This window comes from Vipera ursinii (assembly GCF_947247035.1).
Source record: "Vipera ursinii genome assembly, chromosome: 1".
In the NCBI taxonomy this organism is placed as follows: domain Eukaryota; kingdom Metazoa; phylum Chordata; class Lepidosauria; order Squamata; family Viperidae; genus Vipera; species Vipera ursinii.
This window is the reverse complement of record NC_139512.1, coordinates 317406250-317421988: the sequence shown is the minus strand read 5'-3', so window position 1 is coordinate 317421988 and position 15739 is coordinate 317406250. Positions and strand designations below refer to the sequence as shown.

Here is a 15739-nt window from a genome sequence, read left to right as displayed (position 1 = left end):
GAGTACTGTAAGATCCTACACTTGAAATCACAAATAACAAGCAACTTCATCTTTTAAAACAAAACAAGAAACAAAAAAAACTAAACCGAAGCTGTGCAATGGATTTTGTGCCTTTTTTAAATCCATGTATGTTAAGCCAGACAATCGGAAAAAAAGCTTGTATACTACCAAAACCTTATTAAAGAATCAAAGGCGGAACTTGTGCCAGTGTTTTTTTTTTAATCTCATTTTTCACTGGACCGGCGCTCTTATTGCAATATAGACTTCAGATCCAAATACAAATTCTCCAGTTAGCCCCTTACCTGATGGCATTAGCATTGTGGAGGATTTTTACTAGTGAAATTTTAGTTTTAGTAGAGAGAAAGATATATTCTGCTCTACTAGACTAATTTTTACATCTTATATATCAATATAGGAGGATAGATTTTCTTGAACTTTCTTCTCTGGACTCCAAATTATGAGTTGGCTAATTTTTTCTCCCTTCCTCATTTCTCTGACTTCCTATTAGTCCCTGGGACAGAGAGAAACGAATATGGTAACCTGTCAACCTTAGAAAACAACAATTTGATGCTTGTGAAGAAAACTACTCTAAACAGGGAGGGCAATGAAATGCAATACTGACGCAGTGGTGAAGAGAGCAACAACCACTAGGCATTAAGATCAATTGTAGCAGGAAAACACATTGCGTGGGCTGATTTGGGGGCTGGCCAGACATGATACACTAGCTAAAGGTAAAATGCATAAAGACAGCATTGATGCATAAATGAAGCTTTATTCCTGGCAATGTCACTGACACGTTCAGGTCATTTACTTGGACATAATCTGGGGGTGGTTTGATACTGGCTTCATCTGAGATATCTTTTCAATTTTCAGTCTTGTTGACCTACCTGATGTTTCCTATTTGGGTACTAATCAGGTACAGCCTGCTTTTGAAAATCAGATAAGATGAACTACAGGCTTGCTGTACTTACACAATTTTATGAGCAATATTTCCTTAAGTGTGGATAATGCGTATGTTGGTTTTTCCAAGATCAGATGTTTGAAAACAAAAATCTGCTAAGAGTTAAGCGTAGACTCAACTATAATGCAGCTTCGCTGAATTTTGTGAAGGTGTTTCCGGAATTTGGTAGAAGAGCATTGCCCTGCATAAATGTTTCTAGTAATTTCCTGTTCAGTTATTTTGGCATTCCTCTGCTGTAATTTTTTTTCTTCAAAAAATGACATCCCTCCTCCCAATTTTCACAGGAGTATCCAAATGGAATTGAAGACTCTAACTTCAGCTAACTGCTAACTGCTAATACATTAGGTATTTTTAATGCTGAAAAAGCTGCTGGTCCAAACTCAGATGTCAGCAAATGCAGTTGTAAATATTGCTAGTAAATTATAATGGACAAATGATATTTATCTTTTTTTAACACAGAAAATAAGGGAAAAAGCTAATTATCACCCAGTATTTACTCTAAAGTAAATTTGGATATCCATCCAAATCTTTTATATAACAGTTTTAAAAATCCAATTTTAAGATATGGTTTATCCCTAGTATCAATTTGTTTGACATGAAAAGAGGAATCAAAATACAATTTTTGGAAATAGTATACCACAGTTTTTGAACTAATAGTGGCAGGAGATATATTTGTTATATTTTTAACCCCAAGCTGTGTGATAAACAAAAACTTCTGTATAAGAATATTCCACAAGAGTCCAGGAAGGATAATACATGTTAAGCAAGAGTATCCAAGTTTGGTATTAGTGAAAAGGTAAACATTTTGGTCAAAAGCATAATGAAGATCAAAGTTTCCATGTTTAACTGAAAATTACACATTTCTCAAAAATGCCCTGATGGAATAATGTCAATTTTTGAAAATATGTGTACAGGAATTCCTTACAAATATAATTACATTCATCTGGAGAATGTTTTTCCTACCAAAGTGTGAGACTCCCATCTATTCCTGAGACTTGGAGGGCCAGAGTGAGGTTCCTTTTTCAGATATGTGCACACCTTGTTTGGCATCAGTTGTGATCCCAGGATAGGAGAAAGGAGTGGCTGTTATTATCTGAGAAGCTCTGATAGCTTTCAGAGCCCCTTTGCGGTAGAAAACAAGATATGAGATCTTTACGCTGAAGTGGTGTTCCAGACAGCAGCTGGATTTGTTGTAAAGTGAACACATACCTGGGCTGCTGGATTCCATTGCTGATCTGACAGTTGAATTCCTGAAATTGATACACAGCTGCCTCCAGTTAGTATTGAATTTGGGGCTCGTCAGGAGTTCCTGGTCACCATGACAACCATGAATCTGACCCAAATTAATAACCCAATGCATGTTAGAGGTCACATGTTAGATTTTTGGGGGTGGGGGTGGTCTTGAGATACTTGCAATATGATCAGGAGGTGGAGGGCAGTGTCACCAGTCCTTTGTCATGATCAGAGCACCCAGATTGCTGCTTGGCTTACTGCTGCTACTCTTCCCTGCAAGAAGGTAAGACCTGTTAGATCTACCTGCCTCAAGCGTCTAAGAGACTCTGGGATTTCAGAGAGTGTAACATCCTGTTATTTGTTCTTATTTTGCTTTAGAATAGTACTGAATATTATTCATGTAGTCTGATCAAGTAGATTTCAGCAACTACTTAATCCTTTGTCTTTTAAATGTATAAATATACATCAAGTATCTTTGCCTGAATTATGACCTCCAAAATCCGTGCCAAAATAATTTGAAGCTTATTCAAACGCTGTAGTTCATTGGCTTCCTTTCTATAAAATCTCTTATGCAACTTATGAACACTCTCATATTATCTGGCAACAAACATCCATGTTATGTGAAGATGTACTTTTTTGTTATGATATCTGTGCATCACAGATATGGGAATCTAGTTTTATGAAAGATCCCTTCCAACCCTCAGTTTCTTTTCAACAGCCACAGGATTAATATTATGTATACCTTTTAGTTAGTCTAAATTATATATTTCTCAACCAGTTCAATACCTAGAACAGCCGTATTAACATCCATGATTTTTAAACTCTCTTCTGTAACCTTGGTGCCAGATCTGGTCTTCTGTAGCCTTGGAGCATGTGTATGGAGATTCTCGATCATCCAGGTCATGGTTGTCCCAAAGATGCTTTTCAAAAGGCAACTGGACTTTCTTGTTTTGTTTTCCTTGAAAATGTTTAATTTCTCATCCAAGAAGCTTCTTCAGTTCAGAAGCTTTAGAATCTTGCCTCAAGGTGACTATGGGTGGTTTACAATTTTAAAAGCCAAGAAAACCACAAAAATAAATATTTCTAATAACAGTAACAATTATAATTTAAAAAATGAAGAGGAAGGGAGCAGGATGCAGGAGCAGGATGTCAGCCACCTCCAGTGTGATACATCCCTGTTAGGGCCCCAGGCCAGCTGGCAGAGCCAGATCTTCAGGCCCTTATGGAAGGTTAAAAGGGTGAATGCAAATCTCACATCAGTGGGTACAATGTACCAAAAGATTCTTCTTTTGGATGTCGCCAGCCACAATTCCTTGACTGTCCAGGTCCGCAGAGTGCCTCTTCTGTAGCATGCTGGCATGGGTAGAGCAGACCAATCCCATTGGGGTGAGATGGTTCCTCAGATAGCCTGGACTCATGCCATGTGTAACCTGGGCCACTCTAAGGGCCTCAAGAATTACCCATGCTGCTGCACTCTGCACTAGTTGTACCTTACAAATGCTCATCAAGGGTTGCCCCATGCAGAGCACATTGTAATAATCCAAGTGTGAAATGACCAGGGCTTGAGTGTCTAGGACTCCCAATCCAGGAAAGGGTGCAACTGACACACAACATGAAGTTATGCAAAGGCTTTCCTAACCATGACTACCACATGTTCTTCAAGCAGGATTCATAAGTTCAAAAGAGCCCCCAAGTTGTGGACTAGGTGTGTCTGTGGTAGTGCAACCCCATCCAGAACTAAAGATGTTAAAGTATTGGGATCTCGAAGCTCCACGTACCCAAAGCCATTTAATCTTGCCCTGATTCAACAAAGGTCTATTGTCTGTCCCCCATACAGGCCCCCACACCTTCCAGACACTGACAGGGAAATAACAGCCACTTCAATCACCAGATGTGAAGATATAAAGTATAGTAATGATACCTCAACCCATGGTGGCGTATCATCACCCAACAACTTCATATAGATGTTAAAAAGGAGTGGAGAGTGTACCAAACCCTGTGGCATGCCAGAAAGGAGCAGCCATGGGTTAGCTCTCTCACACTCGTATCAACACTGATTTGGACTGGTGTTGGAAAAAGGAGCTAAACTGGCACAAGTCTGTGCCACTCAGCCCCAAACCCTATAGCCAGCCCAAAAGGATATCATGGACAGTGGTACTGAAGGCTGCTGAGAGGTCAAGGAGAGCAATCAACAGGTGCGACCAATGCTGCCTCTGTCCCATAACCAGGCCTGAATCCTGACTGGAAGGGGTTTAGATAATCTGATTCATCCAGGACCCTCTGAAGCTGCCAAGCCACCATCTTTCCTATCATCTTCCCTAGAAAGGGAAGATGGGAAACTGGACGAAAATTGTCCAGACAAGTGGGATCAAGCAATGGTCTTTTAAGGAAGGGGCAGATCAGGGCTTCCTTGAAAGGCCCAAGGAATGTCTCCTGCAATGAAGAATTTATTACTGCCTGAACCCACTTGGCAGTCACTTTCCTGGAGCTTACACCAACCCGGAGGGACAGAGATATAGTTGACAGGTGGTTGCACTGATGGCATTGAGAAACATGTCTACTTTACTATGTCCAACAGGATCAAAGGGGTATACTAGTCTATTGTCCTGTCAGACGTTGAATCCAAAGATGTTTTTTAATGATCTAGGACTCAAGAACAAATAATAATAATAATAATAATAATAATAATAATAATAATAATAATAATAATAATAATAATAATAATAATAATAAAACTTTATTGTCACTTTGAATGTACACCAATAAGCATAAATAAAAAATGTTCTAATGTCATTGCAATACAGGTAGTCCTCACTTAGTGACCATAATTAGGACTGGCAACTTTGTTGTTAAGCAAAGCAGTCACTAAGTGAAACAGCCATGCTTACGTCCAGCTGTCCTCTGCTTTGCAGACCTATGAAGTCATAAAGTTACTTTTTCATCACTGTCATAACTGAGAACAATTGCTAAAAGAGGCAGTTGGTAAATGAGGATTACCTTTATTTTGCTCACTGTATTTATGACAGAATTACTCTGTTGTGAGCTGATGAACAATTTTTATTTATAATATTAAGTATAATATATAATATATATGTTTATATCTTATTTATGAACAATTAAATATTACAAAATAAGCACATTTCTTATTTATACATTTAAACTATCTTGATGCCTATCTTGCTGTCATAAGATATGTGAAATGTATCTATACATTGCATTAATAGATACATTAAATGTATCTATATATTAAAAACATTAAAAACCAACACAGTATGTACTGCTGGGTTCCACTGTTTTATTATACATATATACATACATTCATACATCTCAGAACAAGCTGACTACAGCTATGATTTCTTCCATTGCTTCCCTTTATATACTTCAGTATTGAAGTTAAATAAACTGGTGATACAGCATTTTCACCAATCTACCATACGTATGATTGCTTCATTGTTCAAGCTAAAACATCTTTTGGATAGGGAGAGATTTTATAGAACTTTTTTTTGCTAAAGCATCTGTCCCAACTCCAAATTCTGTTTGGTAATTGTCAGGCCCAAGCAACTAGATCCGTACATAAAAGGTTCAAGTTGACTACTTTATTGAGTTCTACCTATAATAGAAATCCCCCCTCCCCCCAATTGCTTGTCTTCCTTTGGGAACAAACAGAACTTTGTGTGTGTGTGTGTGTGTGTGTGTGTGTGTGTCTGTCTGTCTGTCTGTCTGAGGTGGTCCTAAGTCTCTTGTAGCTGTGCAGAGACTCAAGGCTAACTTCCTCCTTGATCCTTCCTCCTTGTCTGGCTGGGGATTTCCCAAGATTAATCACAGGTACATGTGATATGAGAACTGGTTGTTAACTGCGTTTTTCAAGTGGTCACTGTACATTCATGTTTGGAAACTACATATTTTATTGCACCTCTCTGCCAAATTTTAAAATAAATAATTAGTCTTTCCATTGCACTGATAAAGTGTCAGTTCATTCAAAGAAAATTAGTTCAGGATGATAACCAAAGATGCTATCTTTGGAAGAACACTGTCTAATGTTGAATTATTATACTATTTGCTGTATGCTATCTACAGTATTTGCACAATTCTTATACAGTATACCATAGATTCCAAATATTTTGTATAATTCAAGAGCACATTCATACTTAAAGTTTTGTTTTTAAAATAATGAGAGAAAAGACACAAACTGAACAAAATACAGTGATAATATATTATTTTAAAAAACCATATGCTTAAAAAATAAGTGAAAAAATACAAAAAATAAAGTATCTCATTACAACAGTTACAACTGTATAAATAATTACCTAATGCAAACAGTATGCAAGCGTTCTATATCTATCTATCATCTTTTTGAACTTACTGTATTTTGTATAAATAAGACTCATATTTCATTATATTTATTTATACAAAATCCATGTCTATAGACAATCTGCTCTAGTAGCAAGTATAAACAGATCTTCAGTCCATTGAGTAAATAGGGCCATATGTTTATTTTTCCAGAGCTGCAATACCAGTTGTTTAGCTATAAAAAGGGAATGGGAAATCCGTTTACATTCCTCAGTTCCATATCCTAACAATGTAATTGAAGAGAATATTATCCTCTGAAAAATTTATTACATAGTCACATTGACATAGTTCACTATTTTCTTCCAAAACTTAATAAGTGTAGAACAATGTAAAAACATGTGTTTTAAAGAAGCACTGCTCTTATTGCATCTTCAACAAAATAGACAATCCTTTTCTATATAAATCCAATAAATTCTAGATATTATTTTTTGTTGTATAAAAAACCCCTTCCTTTTTATGACTCTGTAATCCCTTAATTCATGATAAGAGTTGTGGTGACTGGAAGGAGCTGAATGCTGACTGTCCAGATGCCCTTCCTGATGCCATGTGGGGCTCATGGTAGATATTTTTTCGTTGCACCATAACAGAGAAACATCTGCCACTACTTAGGATTGAACTCTCAACCTTCCGGGTGTAGGAGAGCATCTATATCACTACGTCATCAAGCCACTCATATTTTATTGTTGTATAAATCATAGCTTTAGGTCTATTGATAGTCTTGCTATAGAAGATACTCTTCCATTGTTTATGTAATATAGGAACTTTAATTCTTTATTTCATTCATCTCTTAATGTCTTTATATCAAGTGCATTTATTGATAACAAATATCTATAGAAACTAATAATAGGTATTTTAGTTTTAAAAGATATAAGCAGTTCTAGTAATGTGGATGTCTTAGGAGTTGAAAATGTTGCTGGTACAATGTTGTTAACAAATACTGCAGCTGTAAATATTGCTACTGAGTTACATCTGATATATGATTTTTGTCATCTATTTTAACACGTGGGTGTATGTTAAAAATTCATCCTCATCAATTGGTCCAAAGTCAGTATTCTCCCTTTCATCCAATTTTTCTGCATCACCATCTTCCCAATTTTTAATATCAAATTTCCCCTAATGGTCATGAGAAGATAAAATCTTTTTTTAGACATTCCATTCTATACCTTCCTGACATAATTGTTTCTAGAGATCCTAGAATTCTATTATATTTGAATCCTAAAACTGTCCATCTAACCAAAGGTGTTATATATGTATATTCCGAAATATTTGTATCTGTTATATGCATTAATATGATTAATTCACCTCCTTTGGATGATGCTTGTTCTATCAAATACTTAGAGCTCCTGGAGTGTCATGTCAGTAGTATGACCTGAAAAAGTACAATTGGAGCCAGTGTTAGAAGCATATGCAATGCAGAGCACACTTTCATAAAATTTTGTAGAAAGTAGCTATAGAAAGTTTCTGGCAGTAATTCTACAGAAGTGTATCATCTGTACATGTGAAAGCGCGGATGATCACTTGAGGAATCACAGTTACATTAAGCAAATTTGTTACTGCCTAATTCATGCTTAATGAACTATACAGAAAGTAGTCCTTATTTCCTGTGTAACATTTGCTTCCTCTTCATTTCATGTGATATTCATCAATTTTCAGATACTTTTTTAAAATAAATAAATAAAAGTACTTCCATTTCAAAATAATGTGACATATGTCTCTTCTTATCCCTGGACATCTGTTTTTTCCCCCCTATAGCTTTCCTTTTATTTTATTAAATAACCTCTCCTGCTTCTGCTCTTGTATGTTGCTAGAAACCATATAATGTTTATCTTTACTGTGTATATTCTCTGGTTTTCTTTCTGTTCCAGTTACGTTTTTCTTGTTTACAGGATGAGCCATGGGCCTTGCTAGGGTATTTACTGAATAATAACCTTTTGCATTGTTACCTCTTAGGAGTGTTCAGCAGACATCACACTAGTAGGAGGTGAAGGACAGGTTTGGTTTTTAGTAGCAGCAGCAGCATCAGATTAATGGGAGGCAGTTGCCTCTCCTTCCTTCCTATATGTATTAGATCTGGATACTGAAGATGGAATACTGAAAAATAATGAGGGGGAATTCTACAGACTGTTCTTCAGGCATCCCAGAAGATACCCTTGGGCTTTAAAGCGGGGTATTAATATCATGTGGTAAGGGGTTTGCCATTATGGTGAATACAGATTTTTCCTGTAGGATCTTTCTTCAAACATAACTTCATTAATTCTGCTTATTTGACCAAATTGGGAAGGGCAATTCTGTGATTCTTGATCTCTGCGTATTTTTGAAAGCCCTGCATAAGTAACATTCCCGTCCAGGGAAAATATTTCTCCCTCAGAGAGAGAGAGAGAGAAAGATACAAGACTTAAGAAGGGGTGAAAGGAGATAAGATCCACTTTCCATTTTGACCCACCAGTGGTATGAAGCTGTCAGGAAAGGGTCCCCAGCTCTTGGTCTCCATTCATTTGTGGTTTTAATTCTCCTGGCTAATTTCTTGCTTATGTAGTTTCAACATTCTGGATAATCAAATATTTTTGTATGTCTTTTTCCAGGTATTCCCACTGAAACCTTTTGAAATGAATGGTCTCCCCAGGGTGGTGCCTTTAAATTTGCCTTACCAAGATTTCAAAAGGGATGTATCAGAAAATAGGGAAAGATCTAAAATTCTCCAACGAATAAAAAAAGTGGATTTCTCAAATGTTGTCTTAACTGCCCCTTTTAAACCACCTAATGCTCATCTTCAAGTGGCAAATGGCAGATACAAAGAAAAGAAGGAGGAAAAAGAAGAGGAAGAGGAGGAGGAGGAAGAGGAGGAGGAAGAAGAAGAAGAACTTGATCATTTAGGGGAAGAACTTGATATGCAAAGTGATTCAAGCAGTGAAGTAAGTCAAAGAAGTACTGAGCGTAGTCAGGAAGGTGCTCCATCCACACTTTTAGCAGATGACCAGAAGGAATCCAAGGGTCGAGCATCAGCTGCAGAAGGAGACTTGGAACTTGAGGAAGGCTCAAAAACATTAGTTCTCTTTTCACCAGGTGACCTGAAAAAGTCTCCTGTGAATACAGACTTGGCTCCTGACATTGATCTTGGAACTCTTGCCGCACTGACTCCTCAAAGTGAGAAACCTCAGCCTATGGGAAGCCAGCTTGATGTATCTGAGCCAGGAACATTGTCTTCCATCCTCAAGTCTGAACCAAAGCCTCCTATGTCTGTGGCCACAACCTCCTCCCCTTTTACTAAAGTTGAACGTACATTTGTCCATATTGCTGAAAAGACACATCTAAACATCATGTCTTCCAGTGGCCAGCTTACGAGGCATGAGGAATATTCTCATCCAGGGCAGTTTGAAGAGGTAATTGTTGAGGAAGAATTAGAGGAAAATCAGGTACTGATAGAAAATGGGAGTGTGAATTCAGCCTTGGAAGGGGGAGAGATGGAAAGTTGTGCTTTCTCAGTGAATCATATTGAAACCACCTCTGAAGCTGCAGGGGAACTGGTGTTCCTGAATGGTGTTAAAATGGGAGGAGGAGAAGAAGAAGAGCTAGAACTTAAGAGCAAACCTATTCCTGAATCAGATGTGGAAGAAGATAGTAAGCTGATTTCAGAAGAACCTGGCCTTGATAATAAAACCCTTGCAAATGAATCCCTTAGACAAGCAGAGTTGCTTCCACATATTCTAGCAGAAACTTCCCAAAAAACACTGAATGTAAGGTATAGAAGCCGGATTCCTGTGTTGCTGTCTGAAGAAGATACTGGATCAGATGTTTCAGCTTCACACTCGGGCAAAGAAAGGCTATACAAGAGACTGAAACAGCAGGATTTGGCCCGCCTGGTGATGGAGAAAAGACAAAGCCATCTGTTAAGGTTAGCTTCCGGAGCGTCATCTTCTGCTTCCTCTAGTGATGAGAGGCAGCGGGTTTCAGAAACCTTGTCAGCCACTGGTTCTGAGGAAGATACTCATGATTCAGATGATTTCACCCCAAGGAAGATTGGAAATCAGGAGAGAATTTCCCTGCTAAAGATGGAGGAGAGAAGCTTAAATATAAGGAGCAGAATCCCTCGCCCCATTGTACCTGTAAAGCCACCTGTGTTAGAACTAAAACATGGAAGCACTTCAGCTCTTCCACCAGCAGGACCAAGTAGAAGTACCGGTGATGCATCTGGATCCATCAGGTATGCAATACTTCTTTCTGACTCAGCAAGCGATTGGATTTAGAGCAGACATGTCAAACACAAGGCCCGGGGGCCAGATCCAGCCCACGAAGTGGTTTCATGCGGCCCGCGAAGCCATCCTGGAAACAGTGAGGGAACGGCCCCCACTGCCTTGGCCCTGGCCCAGAGAGCCTCCTCCTGCCAGAGACCCTCAGATCTGTCCCACTCCTGCCCAGGCCCCCATAGGCACCCTTGACGCCAATGATGTAGAGCTGGCCATGCCCACCCAGTAAACCATACACACTTTAGCCACGCCCACCCAGTAGGCCACACCCACCCAGGCCACACCCACCCGGCCCCCTGAAGGCAACTGCAATGCTGATGCAGCCCTCAATGAAATTTTTGACACCCCTGATTTAGAGGGTTACTTTTCTGAGGGTGAAGGTTCGTTCTCCGAGCTTGTGGGTTGGTTTCCAAACATTTCATTACCAGGCTAGGTAACATCTTCAGGGACGTTTAGGGGATGCCAGTGTCAGTGCTAACAGCACTGGTAATGGAACGTTCGGAAACCAACCCACCTCAAAGAACAAACCTTCACCCTCATCTTACACCTGAGCTACAGCTGTTCGCCACTATTGCAGTGACTTCTGTTCTTGCTGTCTCCTCAGCTCCTTCTTTATATTTACTCAGCCTATACACTAGACTGAAATTGACCCCTTTTTTCCAGATTAATCTTGCTATGATGTTAGACAATAATTTTAAAATAGGCTACCTACCAAGCCTTCCTAACCATTCCATGGCTTCACCTTCAAAATTTGCATTTAAGACAGATTCCATTGGGGTCATGGAAACTTTTTAAAACCAGATTTTAAAACCAGGACAATAAAATCCTTTAGGAGTGTTTAGAAATAAAAGATATAAAAAGGACGTTTTAGACAGGAATCACAACGAAAGGGGTAAGCCTATTTTATGCCCTCCTAGTTTAGAATTCCCTACTGGAGATTTTTTCAAGCTTAATATTGTATAGTAGAGCTTCCTATATATATAAGGTTGTGGGTAACAATTCTGACATATGTATCAACTGTCTATGACTTTTATTATTGTAGTTATAGTACGTAGTTGCATCTACATTCTCTAATGCTTACTTTCCTTACAGGTAGCCCTCAACTTACAACTGGTCATTTAACTACCAGTTGAAGTTACTACAGTCTCAAATGGGATGTTTTACATTCTGTAAAATATCATGGTGCAGCCACTCCCAATCACGTGACCACAATTCAGGCACTTGGCAACCTGTTCACAATTATGATCAGTTTCCAAGCACCCCGCAATCATGTGAGCACCATTTGCAATCTTTTCTGTTGGCTTCCCCAGAAAGACAATGGGGAAACTTGCAAGGAAGCTTGCAAGTTCTTGCTGCCTGCTGAGAGGACTCCCTCTCATCTCCCAGGACTGGCTGAAAGAGTTGCCTGCCAAGTGGAGCTCAGCCCCTCTGCTGGATTGTAGAAACAGGGCTCAGATCCCAAAGATCCGAGCCTTGTTTCTGTAGCCTGGCGGAAGAGTTCTTTTCCATGAAGAGCACTGGAAAGCTACTGAATGGCAAAATATTTCTAGCCTTCAGAACGATGACATTCTCTAGCTTTCTAGCCTCTTTCAAGCAAATGCCACCATTCTGAAAGCTAGAAAGACTTATAGTCTTCAGAATGAAGACTATACCACCATTCTGAAGGCTAACAAGATTTCTAACAGAATATTTTGTTCACTGGTTTTTTAACCTTCCTAGGCTAGTAAAGCTAATGAACCCGATTGCTCTGGTGATAGTTTGGAAGGCCCCTTCTCCAAATCATGTGCTCTTATCCCCAGTGCTCTGTTTAATGACCTGAGCAATTGCTTAACAACCTCAGCTGGGAGAGCTGGGATTGCAGTTGTTGAGCTAAGTCAGGAGTGTCAAACTGTCGGCCCGTGGGCTGGATGCATCACGAGGAAACCGCACTCGCCCCATTGCCGGAAATGGAGAAAAAGCTCTGATACATCGCACAACGTCACGTGACATCACAAGTTTGACATATCTGAGCTAAGTAGTCATGTGCACATTTCACTTAACGGCTGCTTTGTTCAACTTCCAAGATTCTGGTCCCAATTGTACTTGTAGATTGAGGACTGTCTGTATGAAGTATGAGTAAGAGAAGGAATTCCCAGACCAGAGAAAGATCCAATGTCTGTCTATTATTATTATAACTGATTGAGTCTACCTTAGTTATTATGCCCTTCCAACAAGGAAAGAAAAATCTATTTCTTGTTCATTTAATGTGTATCCTGTCTTTCTTCCAAATCATATATACTTTACAAGGCAGTCAGTCAGAAAATAAAAGAAACCAATATATTAATGGAAATTTTCTACCTTTAAATGCTCAGTGTTTGCTTCTTTAACACAAGTGGCTTATATGCTTGGTTTATGTGACTTTCAGCAAAAACATAACCAGCATCTCACCTCTACCATGCAAATAACATCTTGGCTGAAGCAAACACTGCATAAACATGTCCAAGTATGGGTATCCACAGAGAAGGCAAGAATGACAAAATATATATAACCATGTCATGGTGTAAATGTGAGTTACACACTAACAATAGACATTAGAATCCAAAAGCCTAGTATTTTTTGTATTTTCATGATGACATCTCTGCATGCATATTGCTATGTTGATATCACTTTGAATACTGCCATGTCAGTATTTTGTTCTCTTTTGTTGAAGGAGAAAGTACCATACATCTGTGCATCAGGGCTTGGGTACATTGTTCAACTCCCACAAGATACATGATGAAAGAGATGGCCTTGCTATTGTAACATATAAAGTTGGTACTGCAAAAAAAAATGTGCTAGGACTTAGTTATAAAATCTTGTAACTGAGTATGTTGATAGCCTAACTTGTCCTCTTGTTTATTGTGTTTTGTGGTAGCACTTAGCCACCATATGTTTACTTTTAACCTGTTACAGACTATTAGTTTCTGTCGTGTGGTGTTGTAAAGTATTAGAGTAAGATACCTGTGGTGACCTGGTTACAAAGCATTGCTCTTCCCCCTTGTTTTCTTCTTGCAGGATTCAGGGGCAAAGGCCATGTGGGAATATATCTGGTGATCCCCGGATGAAAGCAGCCCCAACTCCTGCTACCCCTTCCTTGAAGAGCAGCCCAAGGAAAGCCTCCCATCTTCCAGCTAGAAGCCCTGTTCTCCCTCTACGAAACCTCAGTGCTTCCCCCAAAAGCCAATCCCTCTCCAGAAAGGAAAGCCTATCACCATCTCGACCGCATAGGCCCGGGACCACATTTCCTCCATGGGTTCAGTCTTCTCCCAAAGCTCCATCCAGGGCTCAGGCTATAGGTCTATTGGGAGATGTTCCCGTGTCACCAGGTATGCTCAGAAAAGGACCAAAAGGGAAAACCCATACTCCAGGAACCAAAGGCAAACAGGTATTCCAAGAAGGCAAATCTACTGCTAGATAATGATCTGCTGCTGCCACTCCATTAGACCTGCCGACCTACCATCTTGCCAAGGCTGGAAAAACCTCTGCGTATAATATACACTTAAGATGCCGCAGCACAGCCTTATGTGTCGGAAATATATGCATATAGCAGCTAGTTGTACTTCAGTGCTTTACTTGCCCACTTGCCCATGCTGTCTCAATCCCAGCTCTCGTATCTGGCTGAGAGCTTCCTGGCCAGCTCATGCTTGCTTTTGCCAGTCACCAAGCAACAACTCAGGCAGCCTGCCTAGTGCCTGATATTCTTTCCTTCATCCTCATTTCTTTAGTTTCTCGGTTAGCAATACCACAGAATCTTGAGAAAATTGCTAGGAGAGATGGCTTTTTATAGCATACATCAGCCCCAGTCAGTGGAGAAATTAAAGGGCTGCACAGAACCTGAAAGAGAAATCTTGGTGTGGGCTTCTCGATGGTCTAGATGTATCGATGTCCCTGTTTGGCACCCACTCTCTTTCTGAGCCTGCTTTGATGTAGCTCTGGTGATGCTGGTGTATTAACAGAAAGAAAGTTACAATCGGACCCCTCAACTGCTATCCTGTCTATAGTTATATGAAGAGTCAATAACAGCCAAGAGGAGAGGAGCTGCATCTTTTGCAGCTTCTTTTGGATGCATAGCATCCTTTAGCAGCAGTCCTGAGAAAGCTGCTGAAGAGAAGTGTTAAATTTCTTGGGAGAACCTGTTCCAGGGTACTCTGAAGTAGAGAGGCATCAGTTTTTCCCTTGGCAGTGTGCCTGTAAGCTAATATCCACCAGAAGTAGTGTTTTGTGTAAAGACAGCAGTGAAAGCTTCTCAGGGAGCTCTGCGTGGTCTCTTTATTGGTAAAAATCAGAAGAAAGTGCGAAGAAAAGAGCCATAGCCTAAATAATGACCTAGGAACCAATAGGGCTCCCCTGTATGTTGTTTTTTCAAAATCTAAATATAAGGCATTTTAAAACATGGACTGCCTCTCCTTCTGGGATATGCTGGACATGCAGTTTTTAATTTTTATGTTTTGTTTTAACAGGCTTTCCATTTCTAAATGCCTTGTAATGATAGTACCTGCTTAGTTTAGAAATCCAGCTGCCAGACTATCATCGGTGTTTGGAACCTCTCAAATTATTTGGTTTTCAACCTGGCGCTTGATAAATCTTGATAAAGCTTTTGAAGCTGGCTAAATTTTTTTTTGGGGGGGGTTCATGATACCCCTCCTTCTGTACTCTGGCCTGAAAAGTTGTATGAACTTGCCATTATGATCAGGAAACACATTATAACTAAGTACTTATATCTAAGAATCTAGCTTTAGATATGGAGACTTGCAAAAAAAAAGGAAATGTATGAATGCTTGCCTCTTGTAATTGTACTGAATAATATTCTCCCCACCATCTATGTGAATCTATAAATTGCAATGGTAGAAAGTAAGAAATGAAGGATTTGAGCAGATCAGGCTAATTTATTGTTAGTTCTAGATATCCTTTTGTTGTTTTCTTTTCACTCCAC

The 15739-nt window shown here is 39.3% G+C and overlaps 1 protein-coding gene across 3 annotated transcripts in view; it reads left to right on the top strand.

Annotated features, from left to right (window-relative positions):
- TTBK1 (tau tubulin kinase 1) overlaps positions 1-15084 on the top strand; it is a 101978-nt gene extending 86894 nt beyond the window's left edge. For all 3 annotated transcript variants that reach the window (XM_083373497.1, XM_083373498.1, XM_083373499.1), the window contains 2 exons: positions 9127-10745; positions 13822-15084. In XM_083373497.1, coding sequence (XP_083229623.1) covers positions 9127-10745; positions 13822-14224 — 2022 coding nt within the window. In that variant the 3' untranslated portion in view covers positions 14225-15084. The remainder of the gene's footprint in view (positions 1-9126; positions 10746-13821) is intronic.
- Positions 15085-15739: the final 655 nt, after the last annotated feature.